Source organism: Excalfactoria chinensis, chromosome 13, assembly GCF_039878825.1.
Source record: "Excalfactoria chinensis isolate bCotChi1 chromosome 13, bCotChi1.hap2, whole genome shotgun sequence".
Classification (NCBI taxonomy): Eukaryota; Metazoa; Chordata; class Aves; order Galliformes; family Phasianidae; genus Excalfactoria; species Excalfactoria chinensis.
The window spans coordinates 3,962,670-3,979,277 of NC_092837.1; the positions used below are offsets into that span (position 1 = coordinate 3,962,670).

Here is a 16,608-nt window from a genome sequence, read left to right on the forward strand (position 1 = left end):
ATAAACCCATAAACGTTGCTATTCTATATTTCTATGCAGGAAGGCGGTTTTCCCCTAAAACATTATGCTTTTTTTTTTTTTAATAAACAACAAACTTTAATTCTATTGCGTGAAAGGGCTACAAATATACATTTGTTAATCAAGCAGACTACACAAATAATTTTGCTTTACAACTGGCACCTAAGTCACCGGTACACTTAGCTGGCTCATTTTTCATAGCACTTTGCCCAGATTATCACTCTTTGAAATACTACGGGCAATTGCAATGATGAAGGAAAGAAATGTGCTGAGGCCAAGTATTGCAACCTTTTTGTTTCTTTGTTTTTTTTCCCCCCCCCGTCAATACTCACAGAGCCCATCTTTATTCACATGCAGGTTTCATTTCGCTCAACACCATCTAACGGCATCGATTCAGGTCTGGTACAAAGGTTAGCAAAGCGTTCCTCGTGCTGCCATCCCCCAGTAGGTGGAGCTGCCAGAGATCTCGGGGAACTTTCATGTAGGACAATAGTTCAGTGAGAAGTCCGTTAACTATGAGAACAGCGTGCATTTAATTAAGGGATAAATGCCCACCCTTTCCTGGAAGGAACCGTACAGAGACAAACCAATAAGAGGACTTGAAACTAAGCAGTCGGAAATTCGGAACATTTTATATGAATGAAGCACATGCGTAACACAAACTATTTCTTGGCAACACAGTACAGACGTTGATGTGAAAAGTCCTATAGGAAAAAAAAATAACCCCGACCAACCGTGTCAGTACGTCAAACCGCCCGGTACAAGGTGGTGGATGCACACAAACTGCAAAGTGAGAACAAGTAGCTAAAAACAGAGCACATCCACGGGCTGATGCTTCAACAATTTCTCTGCCCAGTGGTTGGAAACCAAGAAACAAGTCAGTCAGGACCTTTAACTGGCATCAAAATCTTGACTTTAAGTACACAGAGATTGAAAAGCGGAGCAACACTGAAAACCCAGAAAAGCCTTAAAACCGTACGGAATGGATCCTAGGAAAAAGAATAATTAGACATGTAAAGATCAATGAACACAATGATTTATTTAAAAAATAAAAAACGTAAAAACCATTTTTTTTTGTTTGTTTTTGCTGTGTTTTTTTTTTTCTCCTCCTTTACAGAAACGTTAACTTCAGTCATGGGATCCGAGTAGGCTTTGTAGAAAAAAACGCAGTAACCAGGAGGTATCGAGTCCTTACAACAAAGGAATTCCCCACAGCCCTCCCCGGTTGTTACTCCAGATCGACAAGACGCTTCCCACCCCGTAACCCCCCAGAAAAGCAAATTAAAACAAGACATTTTTCGTTGCTAGTATAAAAACGACCGAGGTCCAAGTAATAATAAAAAAATAGAGTCCATCAATGACTGTAACACAAAGTATGTGTGTGTGTGGGGCCCGGGCCATCTTCAGAGAGAAAGAAGCGGCACGGGCGGCAGAGGCGGCCCCCAGGGGGCATTTAGGAGCTGCTCCCGCAGCGGGGAGGCATTTAAAAGGAGCTGCCCTTCGGCGGGCGAGGGAGAAACCGTCGAGAAGCCGCCCCGGCCCAAAGGGAGGGGCTCCGCGCGCCGCCCCCAATGGGTTCGGGCGCTCCGGCTCAGAACGAGCCGCCCCCGTACCCTCCCCCGCCGTAACCTCCTCTGTACGGTCCACTGTTACTGCGGCCCCCCCAGTTGCCGCCCCCTCCGCCCCCTCCTCCGCCGCTCTTCATGGGGCCGTAGGCGGACTGGTGCTGGCTGTAGGTGCCGAACCCGCCGTACCCGTTGCCGTAGTCGCCTCCCCCTCCGCCGCCGTAGGAGCCGCCGCCGTAGCCGCCGTAACCGCCGCCGCCCCCTCCGCCGTAGCCGCCGTAGCTGTTGTAGCCGCCGCCGCCCTTGGACAGCCCGTTGTGGTCCCGGTTACCGGATCCGCCGCCGCCCCGACCCCGTCCTCCTCCCCGGCCGCCCCGCGAGGGCCGCGCGGAGCCGCCGCCGCCCGCCTGGATGTCCTCCTTGGGCACGGCCTTCTTCACCTCCACGCGGTGGCCCTGGATCGGGTGGAACTTCACCACGGCCGCTTTGTCGGCCGCGTCGTGGTTCTGGAAGTAGACGAAACCGAAGCCGCGCTTCTTGCCGCTCTGCTTGTCGGCGATGATCTCGGCCTTCTCCACCGGGCCGAACTGGCTGAAGTGCTGCACCAGGTCCCCTTCGCCCACGTCCCCTTTCAGGCCGCCCACGAAGAGCTTCTTCACCTTGGCGTGGGCGCCCGGTTTGGCCGAGTCCTCCCGGGACACGGCGCGCTTCAGCTCCACCGAGTTCCCGTCCACGGCGTGAGGAGAGGCGGCCATGGCGGCGTCCGCCTCCTCCACCGCCGAGTACGTGACGAAGCCGAAGCAGCGGGAGCGCTTGGTCTGCGGGTTGAGCACCACCACGCAGTCGGTCAGCGTGCCGTAGGCCGCGAAGTGCTCCCGCAGCCCGGCCTCCGTGGTCTGCACGTTGAGGCCGCCGATGAACAGCTTGCAGAGCTGCGAGTTCTCCATACCGGTGCCGCGCCTGGGCCTGGCGCCGAGACTCCTCCTCCCGTCGGGGGGCAGCGCCGAAGGCTCGTTCCCCCCCTTTTCCGTTTTGCCGCTTCTTTCCCCCCTTCTCTCGCCGCGCGGCTTCGCGGCTCCCCCGACGGCTCCCGAGGCCCCGGCCGAGGCCTTGGCTTCGCCTCTCCTGCCCGGCAGAAGGCGCGGGGCGTCCCGGCCGCCGCGGAGAGGGGAGCGGGGGTGGGGGAAAACACGGACACGCACAAAATGGCGGCGGCTGCTGCTCGGGAGCTCGGCCGGCTACTGGTGCCCACACAAAGGGGGCGCCGGGAGCCCCGCCCCCCGCGCACGCCCCCCGCGCCCGCGCGGCCAATAGGAACGCGCGGCCGGAACCGCCCGCGACTTATGTGTGGGGGCGGAGACTCGGACGCGATCGACGGGCGCGGTGACCAATCGGAAGGAGAGGCCTCTGCCGCGCGGCGGCGAAGAGGCCGCAGCTCGGCGGTGACAGACGCGGCCGACGGCCAATGGAGCGGCCCGGTGACGGCCTCGCGTGCCGAGCGCCCCCTTCGCGCGCAGAGAGAGGGGAGGAGGAGGGGCCGAACCGCGCCGCGCCGCAGCGCCAACCCCGCGGGCGGCAGCCAATGGGCTCCTCGCGTCCGGCGCGCGCTTTCTCCCCGGCGGCCCCGCCCCCCTCGGGCGGGAGCAGCGGGCGGAGGGGTCGGATCGCGCGGGAGCGTTTGAAACGCCGTGACCGTTGGGAGGCTGCTGGGCACGCGCCGGGCGCCCCCGCTCTGAGGGGCTGCAGGACGGGCGGGCGCGGAGGGGAGAACCGGCAGCACCGCGGCGCTCTGGGCGTCCGGCTCAGCCTCGCTCCCTGGCTGCCTCCCCTCGTTTGTGTCTGCTCCCACCAGCACGTTCCCGGCCACCCCATCTCTAAAGCGGCTTCTTCCTTTCTCCTCTCGTTTCCATCCTCATTCCCTCTTTCCAGACCCACCAGTGCCTCCTCGCTCCTACATCTTGGCTCCAGAAAGGCGTTAGGAGCTGCTCGGCGGCACACAAACCCCACATATCACACACACTCCGATCCCTGTTTTCTATCTGTCCTCATCTACAACAAGAATTCCACAGACCAAGATCATTTTCTAGAGCGTTGTCCTCTGTGAAAGGGCCCAATTAGCTCTACCAAATAGCACAGCCAGTTAAGAAGGTTATTTCTCAGCACAGGAATATTAAATACCCATGTTTGACAGCCTTGAAATGCAGACGATCCTCTCCTTTTGCACTTCTGTCTGATCGATTGATGACATGAAAACAAAAGAGGAAAACCAACACAAACAGATCCATCCCTTGCAGGTAGAAGTGCCTCCTCTGATACTACACACAAACCTAACGTCATTCGTCCTGCTGTCCTGAGCACTGTGAAAGCACCACCATGAATGTGATTCCACACAGCCCATGTATTTGCCCCAATCCTTTCAGGGTTGGTCTCTGCATTCAGAGGGCTGCACATCCATGTGCCCATACATCACACAGCTCTTCATACCTGCCAGTTCTCCTGAGCCACCTTGGTTACTACCACCTGCCCTCTCCAACTCCCATAGCACTCATGCTTTCCTCCATCAGCATACCAGGCTGCTTGCTACACATGTCCGTATGAGCTCTGTGCCTTTAAGTTGTTTAGTCTGATATGTTAGTTATTAGGATATTAGAAAGGAAAACCACGTTGTTTTCGGGCATTCATTATCCCAGCAGTAAGCACACAACCACAAGAGGGCATCGCTGGTTAAGAGATCACAAACGGGAATGAGCCGAGTACCTTTCAGGCGCTGAGCTTCCCACGTTACCGCATGAGCTCGGCAAGAGCTGACACAAAATACACCACTAAAGGAACCGTTAGAGAATCTTATATCACTAACGAAATATATTTCTGCCATTCTGTTTCATGGGTCCGAATTCCTAAGACTGAAGTTTTGGATAAGAGCTTAATGGGCAATAGAACAATATTAAGTCCAACAGTATTAATTAAGCCTTTCAAGTTATAATGTCGCTTTAACATAAGACATTAAATAATAAAACTCATACCCTTTAAGTTGTTTCAATCCCTTTAACATCATATTTAGAAGTGCTGTTGGCTTCCCTAACCAAAAGGTGTTGTTCATTCCTTATTAAAAACAAATAAAGCGCATCCATGAGATATGTTATGAACTTTGTTATACCTGTTTCTATGATTGCAATGCAGTCCTCTAGGCAGAGGTCTGGTTTCACCTTTCAGCAGACAGAACGCGCTTTGAATCCCACAGGATTCCTCCGTGCAGTGTGTTCTGCACTGACACTGTGCTCTTTGAAGACTACATGACCATCATTTTGATATATCCTGGCTGTACACAAACCTCACTCTAAATTCTTCTAAACGTGCATAGGCAGAAATGGTCTGGAATCAAGGGGACTCAGCTGTAATTGCCCAGATCACCTGGAGATCTACACACATTCAGGCAAGGGCTTTTAGACTGCTCAAGCCAGAGAGACTGTAAGACTTTTAGAGGCTTCTCTCCCACTCAATCAGCACTCCAGGCACGCCCTTCGCAGCTCATAGGAAGCAATTTTAGATAAGACATGCAACAGCAACAGAAACTCCCCCATCCTGGCTCTTTGATTAAGCTACAAGTGTGAAGAAATTCATAAAAGAGATACAACCTTCCTTGAGAAGGTTTTTGTTTTAACAAAATATTTGTCTTTCATCCCGTTCTGCTCTTCCTACCTTGATCTGCAGAAACATTAAGACTGTGATCTTTCTTTTGAGGCTGTCATGAATTACCACTGGTCGCAATGGGGTTTCCATGGAAAAAGACTGATTAAAATGCACTGAGAGGAAACTAAAGGGTCTTTTACCTATCTAAGGTTTGAACAGGACACTCCCTAGGATGGAAGTTTCTGCTCCATGCAAATTCAGATGAGGAATAAAACGCTTTGCCCCCCTGCTTTAATTACTTAATGCCAAACAAGATTAAAAGGTAACTACAGAATAACCCACAAGAACCGTTTATTCAGCAAGTACTGCCAAAAGTTCATCTTCCTGAACAGAACCTTCCCTGAGCACTTCGTAAAGGAACTGTGCTGAAAGAAAGAAACTCATCTTTGTGAAGGGCAAAGTCATCAGATTGTGGTACTTGGATCCCCGTTTTTGGACTTACATCACCATTTTTCTTTAACTACTGCCCTCTCCTCTTCTCCCCTTTCATCTTTCCTCTCTTCTGTCAGAATGGATGATTTCCTTTCTTCTCTTTCCTAAAAGTTTATGTAAGAGCTGGTCAGAATTTGGAGTGATGGGATGAAAGTACATCAGGGAGATACAGAAAAAAGCCAGAAAAAATGCATCAAGGATCAAAGAGTCTCTAGCAATGCTGAGACTGATGTGAAAGGGTAGATCCTTCGCTAGGTCTTGGACTAAGATAGACCAGCATCATAAGTTTTGTGTAAGTAAGGATCAAACCTGGAGCCAACAGCAATTTTGGTCATGTTCAGATCTTCTAAACCTGCAACCCTTCTGTTTTGTGTTTCGTGTTTCAGTTAAAATCTACTAGATTTCTTTTTTCCCTGAGCTATTCCTAGGCCGCATCTCTTTCTTGCTCCACTGAACCCTTACCAGGCACTTTCCTTGTCTTTCTATTGCATGACTGACGTTCAGCTTTGTTAGAAAGCAGCAGGGGCAGCTAGACTATGAAGCTCAATATGTACCTGCCTGAGATCAGCTGTAAGGTACCTAACCCTGCTATTAAAGGAATTTTAAAATGAGGAGGTGTATAAAAAGTAAGGCTTTGTAGGCCCCAAATAGCAATTCTTTAATTCAGAAAATCTACATTGTTCTTACAGCTTGAAACATAGAGGAAAATAGGAACGGGCTGAGATGAAAAAAGTTCCCTTTGATTACTAAAGTATTTCTTAATTAATAATTAGGACAGTAAAAACACTCATGGCATGAGAACAGCAGGATTTGGTGCTCACAGTGTTGTTATAAAAAGATTGTCGAACGGGAACGAGCAAATGTGCTTGCTATTCCAATAGTGCAGCCTTGGGCAGAGATCCCTCTTGGAAAACATGAGCTGGAGGAGTTCTGAAAAGCTACAAAGGACTGAAACAGTTTGGAAAGGGGAAGCTATTATAAAATATAAATTAATGCAATCACACACTCCTCTTTCAATTACTCATATGTCCTATCTCTATTTCAGTACGAAAAGATGGCCGACCCACACAATGAAGATGCCAGCCTTTCAGCTGCAGAGTGCACCAACCTCCGCCTCAGCTGCACGCCAACTGAGAAGGTCCAGAAATGGGATGAAAGTTCATGACATGACACAAGTTTTAAAATGGACCTGCTGTGATAAGTAACTCATGTAAATATCAAGTAGATTTTAAAATGGTTGACTTTTCTTCCTAGGAATGACCTAAATGAGAGGTAAGGACCAGAACGAGCAATCGGGGATACTGCTAAGCTATGCTTTAGAACTATGCAACAAAAGGGAGTGAAACCTAAATGCCATATAGACGTGAGAGTGAATCCTTGTGACGATTTTTCTCCAATTAGGAAAAACAACTCGTATAAAGGATCAGTGTTTCAACTGATATATATACATCAGTGCTCCTTTATCTGCATGGGCTTTGGAGAAAAATTTACAGCGCGCTTTTAGTTGATTATCAGATGTTGCTTTTTTGGTCAAATTGTAACCTATCAGCTGAGGTGATCCGATTCAGGGTTTGGTCTCTCCATGAAGTAGGAAACCATGAAAGGCCTGGATCTTTCCTCCATCATAGCACACTGTCTTATTCTTTGCAACGTGAACTGAGGAGTTCCCATTATGTTTATTTCTCTGTGCCCCTTTGAAGCTCTACAAAGAGTAATGCTTACTAGGAAGAAACATCCTTATTGTTATTACAGAGTTATTACAGGTCACTGAAGCAGTTCATAGCCAAACTCGTACTGAAGAACTCCTCAGCAACAGGCTGTTACCAACACTGCGGACATTATCACAAGCTCAGAGGTGGAAATACTACTTATTATGGATTCCAATCTTCCATTCTCCTCATGGTCTGTACATCATAGCAATAGCATGCCTTCACTCTAACCGAGATGAGACTACACTGCACACACGAGCCCCTGCTGAGCTATGGGCTGACAGGTTCAGATGACAGTGCCCTGGGCTCTGTGCCTGTGAGGGTTAAATGCTGCCTGGTTTAAAACTACCACAGGAACATTTACCCAAGATTATGCCTCGAGCTACAGTATAACCAGCAGCTTGCAAAGATGTTCTAATTGGCATTATTACTCCAATAATACCATGTAATTGGAATAATTCTGATAGGTGGTTATCAGTGTAATGACTCACATTCAGTATAACGAGACTCAGTACACTATTATTTTAGAGGTTTTTTTTTGTTCATTTGTTTGTTTTGCAAACTGTTATTGAAAACCTCAATAAAACTCATAAAATCAAACTGAAAATCCTACCAGATTCTTGAACCACTGAAAATTCATGGAGGCAGAGAAACCAAAATTACACCTGACTGTGTCTTTACCAACCCAGTCACAGTCTCAAGCACAACGCATTTGCAGTAGTTTGTTATCAAGTTACAGCTCACTCAAGTTACACTCACTACCTGCAGTCCTGCCTTCCAGTTAGCTATCGATGTCCACCGATAATGACTATTTTCACGTCATTTTTATTGAGCAATTTAGAAATACCGTGATCATTTATAGAAAGTAAATACAATTCTGCTATCCATTAACCTTGTTTGCAAATAGACGCTACAGCACTTGGATGAAAACAATGTACCTTGGGCCCCTCGTACCCAACCGTAGATTCCGCTCAGTGTATGGACCTTTGACATCAAGCATCAGCAACCAAGAGCAGCTACACCCATGAGCCTCTGATGTCGAATCATACCTAACTCACAACAGGTTACAACAAATTAAGCCCACAGAAGGTAGCAGATAGACACGACTGTATAATAATTGGGTTCACATGTTAACAGTCCAGCCCTTCCACAGATGGAGGGCTGCACACAGTATTAGAAACAGATGCCTATGTAGATAAGCAATCTGACTTTTGATTAAAATTTATAAATAGAATCAGAACCTCTTTTAATTTTACTGGCTCATATCACTTATAAACAAACAATGCATTTTTATGGCTTGTTCTGGTACACATCTAGCACAATTCACTTTTAGGTCTTGGTTCATTTCCTGGCTTATACCACAGCCAGAAGCAGGAGTTGTAAAGCACTTTGGAGAAGCAGTATTTTGTAATGGTTTTGACATAACCCAAACCAGCAAGTGCTAGACATGTCCTAGAAAAGTATACTCACATTGCACAGTCACAGCAGTTTGGCTGCAATCTCAGAATTCAGAAACCACTCTTGGAATAAAAAGCAACGGGCTGAAGTGAAGGATATTTCACGGCAAGGTTTTAAGTGAATCTTCCCAGCAGTAAATGAGGCCCTGGAATGCATCACCTAGGATCACCACAGATGATCACGAGACAGGTTAGGCAAATACATCACGAATAGAAACAATCATAATAGGAACACAAGATTCAGCTGGCTGATCCAAGGGCCCCCTCCAGCTCTCCTTTCTACAATCACAGCAGCATGACCACTGACAATATTTTCAGTTCTAACCTGAACTCTTAGTACAGCATCCATCCTACCCCAAAATCCTGCTGCTTTCAGAACTCTCTCCTAAAAGCAGCAGCAGTGCGACAGACACCAGCATCCTCAAATGTTTTATCTGCAAGTTTCTACTTCTCTAATTTAACAGGGACTCCTCAACTAGTTTTCATGAATCTGTCCCCACACAAATACATGCTAAGTGCTGAGCACTTCCTACTGCCTCTGCTGTTCCCAATTCTGGAGAGTCACTGGATAGTTCAGTATGAGAGACCAGGACTGGGGGGCAGAGGGAGCCAGGTAGGAACTGACAGGTCCAAAAAGCAGTTTACCAAATGCCACGTACTGAGAAGGATAAGCTCATTTCCTGATCCATAAATGTCCACTCTAAATATGTAATAGGCAACTGCTGAATGCTTATATATTAAAAAATAAAGTGATCGTGGACTTCTATTGGGAAAATAGTAGTAGTAATAAGAAGTGTAGTAATAATAAATCCCCTTTTCAGTACATGCTGGTATAAAGTGTTGTGCTTTGCTTTTCATGAAGATTGTTACAACTCAGGTGTAGAAATTAAAATAGCACCTTATAGTGGAAAATATGATGAATTTAATTGCAACAGAGCAAATAATGCACTTAATAGACACTGATATCTCCTCTCAGTTAAAAAAGCAAGAAACCATCTGTGAATGTTTATGTATGAAATCCAGCATAGGGAAAACATTTGCAGTACAGAACAAACAAGATGATTGAAAATGAAATTGCAAGATAAGGTGTTTGGGCGGAGGGAAGCAACGCAGTGAGGAAAAGCCATCCCCATGACTACTGGTCCTTTCTCCTCCCTGCTCACTGCTGTTTGCCTCTCCTTGGATTCCAGAGCTTGCTTTTCTCCTCAGCAGCCTTTCTGCAGACTGGCGGATTTGATCACAGTTGGAAATTGTGGAACTGTGGTTTGTTTCAGAAGGAGAAGAAAGGAGAGTTTAAGTACAGCTTTAGCAGCAGATGGCTCTGCTTTGGAATCTTTTATACACCAAGGAGATGTGTTTGCTGGCTTTGTAATCAACTCAAAGAGGGAAAAGAAATTTTGTTAACGACAGTGTGGATATGACTTGAATTTTTCATCAGGTAAGAAGTCAGAGAATCTATAAACCTGAGTGAAAAGCTCCTTAGATAAATCTCCTAAAGCATAATTGTATTCTGTGCATCCTATATTTAAAACTGAATGGAAAGTTCCATTCAGATTGCAATACTATGGAATCTAATGGACAGATGCTGTTTGCAACCAAGATATTAACTGGTCACTTTGAGGGGATGGAACTATGCATTTTAGGTAAGAAAATACTTCAAAAGTCTTTTACAAACTCTTAGTTTAGACAATGCTTTAACTTTTTCCTTATGCATGTTTCAGCAATATTTCTGCATCTAGAGGAATGAAAGAATCAAGCTAAGTGCATTATCATTTCTTACAGTGCACTCACTGTCTGTGCGAGGGAATCTTATCTGAAATGCAGGGATTAGGGATTGAAGCAGGTGACAGAACAGATTCCCCAGCTGCAGTTCAGGGATGCTTCTCCCACTGATATTTACCAGTTTAAAAAAATACCGGTATGTATTACAGTGCCGTTCAACAAGCTGCAGTGAGTTCAGGTGTAACTCAGTTTTCTAACACTATGAATACTCCAAATGTTTAAACAAGACAGGTATAATTGTTTCATTGTCACGGAAATGCTTAAATTGCCTTTCAGAATGACATGCGCTGAAGTGAGCACTGTTTAACTCACAATATGAAGCAAACAGTGAAAAGAAATTCATCTTTTTTTTTTTTCTGAGGAAGAATGACAGTGTGGATGGTGGGAGTGCCTAAAGCTAACTACTGAGTGAGCTGCCCAGAAGGCCAGCATGGGGATTTGTCCTTAATGGTAGGCATTGCCAAGGGGGCTCCCACGTCCACAATGAATTACTGGGAGAGAACATACAACACTCACTGCCAAACTATCTTTTGTAGTCGTGGGTAAGTGAGAGGAGCAAATAGCACATACAATATTACAAGTCTCAGCCTTATGGCCTCCTAGTCCCTGCAGCTTCTCCTGCTGACATAAATAGCAAGAAAGAGCAGACCTTGTCTTTCAGGATATCTTCTTTCAAAGCCAGAGACCCTGCTAACACCTCATCTTTCCTTAAACAGCAGCACTCAGGCTAGCCAGGTGAACACGGTAGGCAGTGCAAAGAGGAACATCACCACTGGGACAAAGCAGCCAGGCTTTGGATCCTCACACATCTGAAAGTGGCAGCAAAGCTCATCAGGGCAACAGGCTACTTGTCCTTCCAGCACATGCATTCATCTCTATGATAAATCCAGCCAGGTAATTAGTGCTATTCTAGGGAGAAGCAGTTTGCAGTGCATCCCAGGAAATACGTTGCTGCTGTTACCAAGGCACATCACCTGTTTGTGCTAGCTTCAGAATCCCTTCACTTTTGCCTGAACTCGGTAACAGGAGTTTTTCCAAGTCAGTACACACCTATTAGGGTATGTAGCTCTTTTCCTGACCTACTGGGCTCCAGACACCAGAGACTACAGAGTCCAACTGAGCCCCTGGACTTCAATGGCTCTTAATGCTTTGTTGATGGAGCTCTTATGCCATTCCCTTACTACAGCAGAAGCAGGGCCAACTGGCCCCCTGTTTAAGATGACTCTGGATTTAATGTTAGACCCCTACTATAAATTAAGGCATATTTGGAACATCAAACAACATACATAGCACATAGATCTAGAGCCACTTCTCATTCTCACATGACTACAGTAAAATATACTATTAAGGTACATTTTAATCAGAAAGACAATGATAACAGATCCTACAAAGGCTTATTTGTTTGTTTTTTAAACAAATAATTTCAAATTCTTAATGTGAAGAACACAAACTAATGTCAAGTAGAAGAACAAGAACAAAGCAGTTCTGGATATAACTTTACATGCAGTGTTCTCTGGGTAGCTGTAGGAAACGAAACAGTTATAAAATCATATTTTCCAGCTTACTCTTGGACTTGTGCTTAATGTTGCACAAGGCACCGAACAGTTTTCATTCCCTGGTGGTTAAATAGCAGCAATCATTTCTGTAAAAAGGTTGATGAAACTTCTACATATAAAAATTGTTTCTATAATAATAAGACGTCCACCCATCCCTTGCTCTCTTTGTGCATCCTCTAATATTCCAGTGCTTCTCCATCCCATTCTCTCCTCAGGGCTCACAAAGCTATGGTATTTACTACCAGGGATAATGACTGACTTTCTTTCAGCAAGTTTTCCAATAATTCCTTCTTCAAGAAAGAATTAAGGTGAGTCAATGGCTGAGTTCTGAAAGCTGCATGCATAGCACATATAAACCCATCCTCAAATTTCAAAACTAACTCTCAACATCCTCTTTTTTTCCCTTCTCCAGGTTGGAAACAAAGTCCTTTTCTGGCTAGAAAGCTGGTGAGCCTTTGATTTCAGATTAACTTTTTACTTCAGTGATAAATTCAGACCCATCAAGATTTTCTGCTGAAGCTAATTCTTCCCATTACTATTAGTTTCATAACAGAATTGTACTGTATCACATTCTTTGCCTGACAACTGAGAAAAGAGTTAAAACTGAGAAAAGAGTCCATTCTGTATCTCTGGAGTACGTGTTATCTTTACTACAGAAAATGGGTATCATTGGACAACAATGAAGAGTGCAGGGAAATGAAAAGCAATCTCTGGCAACTACAGACAGGAAACAATCAGGTGTGTAACTAAGATGTGATCTTTGCATAGTTACCACTTTCCTCAAATTAGATTGAGGGAAAAGGCCACACTACCTCTAATAGGTAAGCAAAACAAGGTACTCCCTTTAAGATGTCAGACATAGAGGTGTTGAACACCACTCAATCTCAAGGCACATCATTCTGGATTAAACCAGAGGGATTTGGTGAATTAACTCACATTGCTTTGTAGTTGCAGAGAAAACGTGTGACGTCTGAACTAGCAACGTGATGGCAGGATCCAGTTCTTCATTCTTCTGATAACAAAAACACAACAGACTGCTCTCGCTGGAATTCCTCAAACCTTGCTAAATCTTTGGCTGGGATAGATCTTGAAATATTTAATTTTGAAAAGCAACATTTATCTACTGTTAGTAAAAGAGGATTTGTATGAAAACGCTCATGCAGTGTTAAACAGAGCTGTCACGCTGTTTCTCAAACATCGCAGTCACAGCTCTCTAACAGTCAGTACAGAGCCTCAGAAAAGGAGGATCAGCCTCCACCCACCTTTCTGCACAAACCCACTAATACCAGGACGTTTACTTTTCAGAACTCATCAGTGCAGTAATTACATCAGACTTGCTTTAAACTTCAAGGACACCAAATACAAAGATTTAATCACAGTAACTGTCTCCTTGCCGAGCTCCAAGAAAAACATCTTCTAAGTAGTAAGGGGATGGACACACACACAGCAAAACCTTCCTAGCCAGGTTTTATCCATTGTCTGGGAAATGCTTCACGATGGATAAAGCCATTCAGCATCCTGCAGAGACTTTACCTAATCAAACTGTCCCAAACAGCAGCTATTCTCAGTTTCTGAACTTTGATACATGTCAGCCCTCCTTCCCTGCAGTATTCTTGCTTATTACAGCCTACATAGTAGTTACAACAGTGGGGCTTTTTGGAAACCTTTGCCTGATGGTTATAATAAAGAGACAGAAAGAAGCTCAAAATGTTACAAACATTTTGATCGCCAACCTCTCCTTATCGGATGTGTTGATCTGTATTGTGTGTATTCCTGTCACAGCTGCATACACTTTAATGGATTACTGGATATTTGGGGAAGCTATGTGTAAAATAAGCTCTTTCATACAAAGTATATCTGTCACAGTCTCCATTTTCTCTCTTGTACTGATTGCTATTGAGAGATACCAGTTAATTGTAAATCCTCGTGGCTGGAAGCCTAATACCTCACATGCTTACTGGGGAATTGTTTTCATTTGGGTTTTTTCCCTCACCATATCCATTCCTTTTTTAATATTTCACCAATTAACTGACGAACCCTTCAAGCACCTGTCCTTCCACAGCGATTTCTATAAGAACAAAGTCGCCTGCATCGAGGCCTGGCCTTCCATTACCGAACGACTGATTTTCACCACAAGTCTGCTGCTCTTCCAGTACTGCTTCCCGCTGGGGTTTATTCTTATCTGCTATCTCAAGATATTCGTATGCCTCCGGCGGAGACATAGCAAAATAGATAGGATGAGAGAGAACGAGAGCAGGTTGAGTGAAATCAAAAGGATTAACCTGATGTTGATATCAATTGTTGTGACCTTTGCAGCTTGCTGGTTGCCTCTCAATATATTCAATGTTGTTTTTGACTGGAACCACGAGGCACTGATGAGCTGTAATCATAACCTAGCATTTACGCTGTGCCACCTCGTGGCCATGATCTCAACATGTATCAACCCCATCTTTTATGGGTTTCTCAACAAGAATTTTCAGAAGGATTTGACAGGGCTAGTTCGTCACTGCAGATGTTCAGCATCACAAGAGGAGTACGAAAACATTGCCCTTTCCAATCTGCAAACTGATGTATCTAAGGGATCTCTGAAATTAAATCACCACCCTCCTGTGAATGCCTAAAGTAACCCAGCAGCACCTTGTCAAGTTGTGTGTCTTGCTGCAGATGACCTTTTCCTGTAGCTCTCCATCCTGGTACCTCATCCAACTGAAGTTAGAGGTGGTCTTTGCTATTTAATTCAGCACAGACAGAATCATGTTTCCAAAGGCGTACTGCTAACAAGTACTGTATGATGGTATTAATGCTAATAAACCATTTCCAAGAGTCTTAACGAACAATAACAGTGAATACCGACAGTATTAATGTCTTAATTTTTTAATCCTCAACTCCCACATCACTGTAGAAGTATTTCCATTGATGCAGCTGTCCTTCCTACACACCTGGCTACCCCCAAGTAAACCGTGAAACATCACTCCTCAACTTCATCGTCTTCCTACAAACTGATTTCCGTCCTTTTAATTTTCCAGCCCTGCATCATCCCCATCGCCACTACACGGTTACTTTGCACAACAATTTATAAGTAGTTTGTACTGTGAGGAAGGCCCCTCAAGTTACCCTCAGCCTTTGCTAGCACCTTCCTTTCAGCCCCAGCATGGAGTTTGCTTTGCATTCACACCGGTTCATCCTACAAACTGTACCTTCACATGAGAAAATGTCAGAGTTGGAATTTCCATTTTTTTCCCCCTTTATTTTAAATGAGCACTAAAACAAGCACTATTTGCTGCACTGCAAATCTGCATCAGAGCTCTGCTGATCGAGAGCAAAGATGGATTTAGTGTTTCTCCTAAAAGCATCGCGTTCTCCTTAAAACCACCAGTACAGATCATTGCTTTCTCCGTTACCATCATTGCTGGCCTCTAAAACTGACCTTTTAGAATCTCCATTATGAAACAGACATGCTATGAATTCAGAGTAAATTGTTTCTGCTGCCAATCCAGATTATGGGTTTCTCTTTTAACAGAAAAATAGTTTTCTGTTTAATTTCTGAAATACCTTTCCCATATCCCTGCAATAACAAGAGGTCACACCTGAGGTATTTGCAGTTGTTTTTGTTTGCTGTGTTTGAAAAGAGCTTATAGAATCATAGAATCCTTAGAGTCGGAAGGGTTGGAAGCTTCTTCTGTTCTGCAATGCATAGAAGCCTAAAGATGCAGTATTGAACTCAGCTTCTCTCAGATTGAAACATAATAAAAAATCATTTTCCAGTGTGGTCATAAAAATTAATGACACCTATTCTTCACCCATGCGACAGTGCCAACACAAAAATCAGCTACAGTTCAGTTGTTTAAATGATTCACTTTAGTCCAACAACCCAGTGTCCTAGAAATCAACTTGCTTTCTCTTGTTCAAGAAATGCCTGGTTGACGACTGCTTCCTGATTCCCACTGAGCCTATTAGGGCCTGATCCCATTGAAGTTATAAGAGCAGTGATAGTTGCAGTAGTGAGAAAGGCAGAACTATTGACATGGAGCATTTGAGTGACAGGTAGAAATTAGTTTTGGCGTAACACAGCACTTCTCTTCTAATTAGATCAAATACAGAGCACATGAAGTAGAGCACATAAACAACTACAGTTCAAACACATCTGCTTTCTGCATTACAGAAGGAAAATCGGGAGAGGGCTAAATGCTTAGTAGAATAATGAGCTTAATAATCAGCTGTTGAGAGTATCTCACTATTAATGGTTCCCATTAATTCCAACCTTCAGTCAGCTCAATCACTGGGCTCCTTTCACTACTGATACACACCATCTGCTTGCCCAGCACAACAGGCATTGAACCAAGCAGAAAGCAGTAACCCAGCCAGCAACACTGAGACACGTCGTGCAGAAATAGAGGGG

The 16,608-nt window shown here is 44.9% G+C and overlaps 2 protein-coding genes across 2 annotated transcripts; one reads left to right on the forward strand and one right to left on the reverse strand.

The window, feature by feature from the left end:
• Positions 1-631: 631 nt before the first annotated feature.
• Positions 632-2,811, reverse strand: HNRNPA0 (heterogeneous nuclear ribonucleoprotein A0). The gene has a single exon (XM_072348564.1). The coding sequence runs from the start codon at positions 2,528-2,530 to the stop codon at positions 1,610-1,612; it is 921 nt and encodes a 306-aa protein (XP_072204665.1). The 5' UTR covers positions 2,531-2,811; the 3' UTR covers positions 632-1,609.
• A 10,894-nt stretch (positions 2,812-13,705) lies between these two features.
• LOC140258365 (neuropeptide Y receptor type 6-like) lies at positions 13,706-14,830 on the forward strand. Its single transcript, XM_072348571.1, has one exon. It carries the CDS (start codon positions 13,706-13,708, stop codon positions 14,828-14,830), a length of 1,125 nt encoding a protein of 374 aa, XP_072204672.1.
• The last annotated feature ends 1,778 nt before the right edge of the window (positions 14,831-16,608 follow it).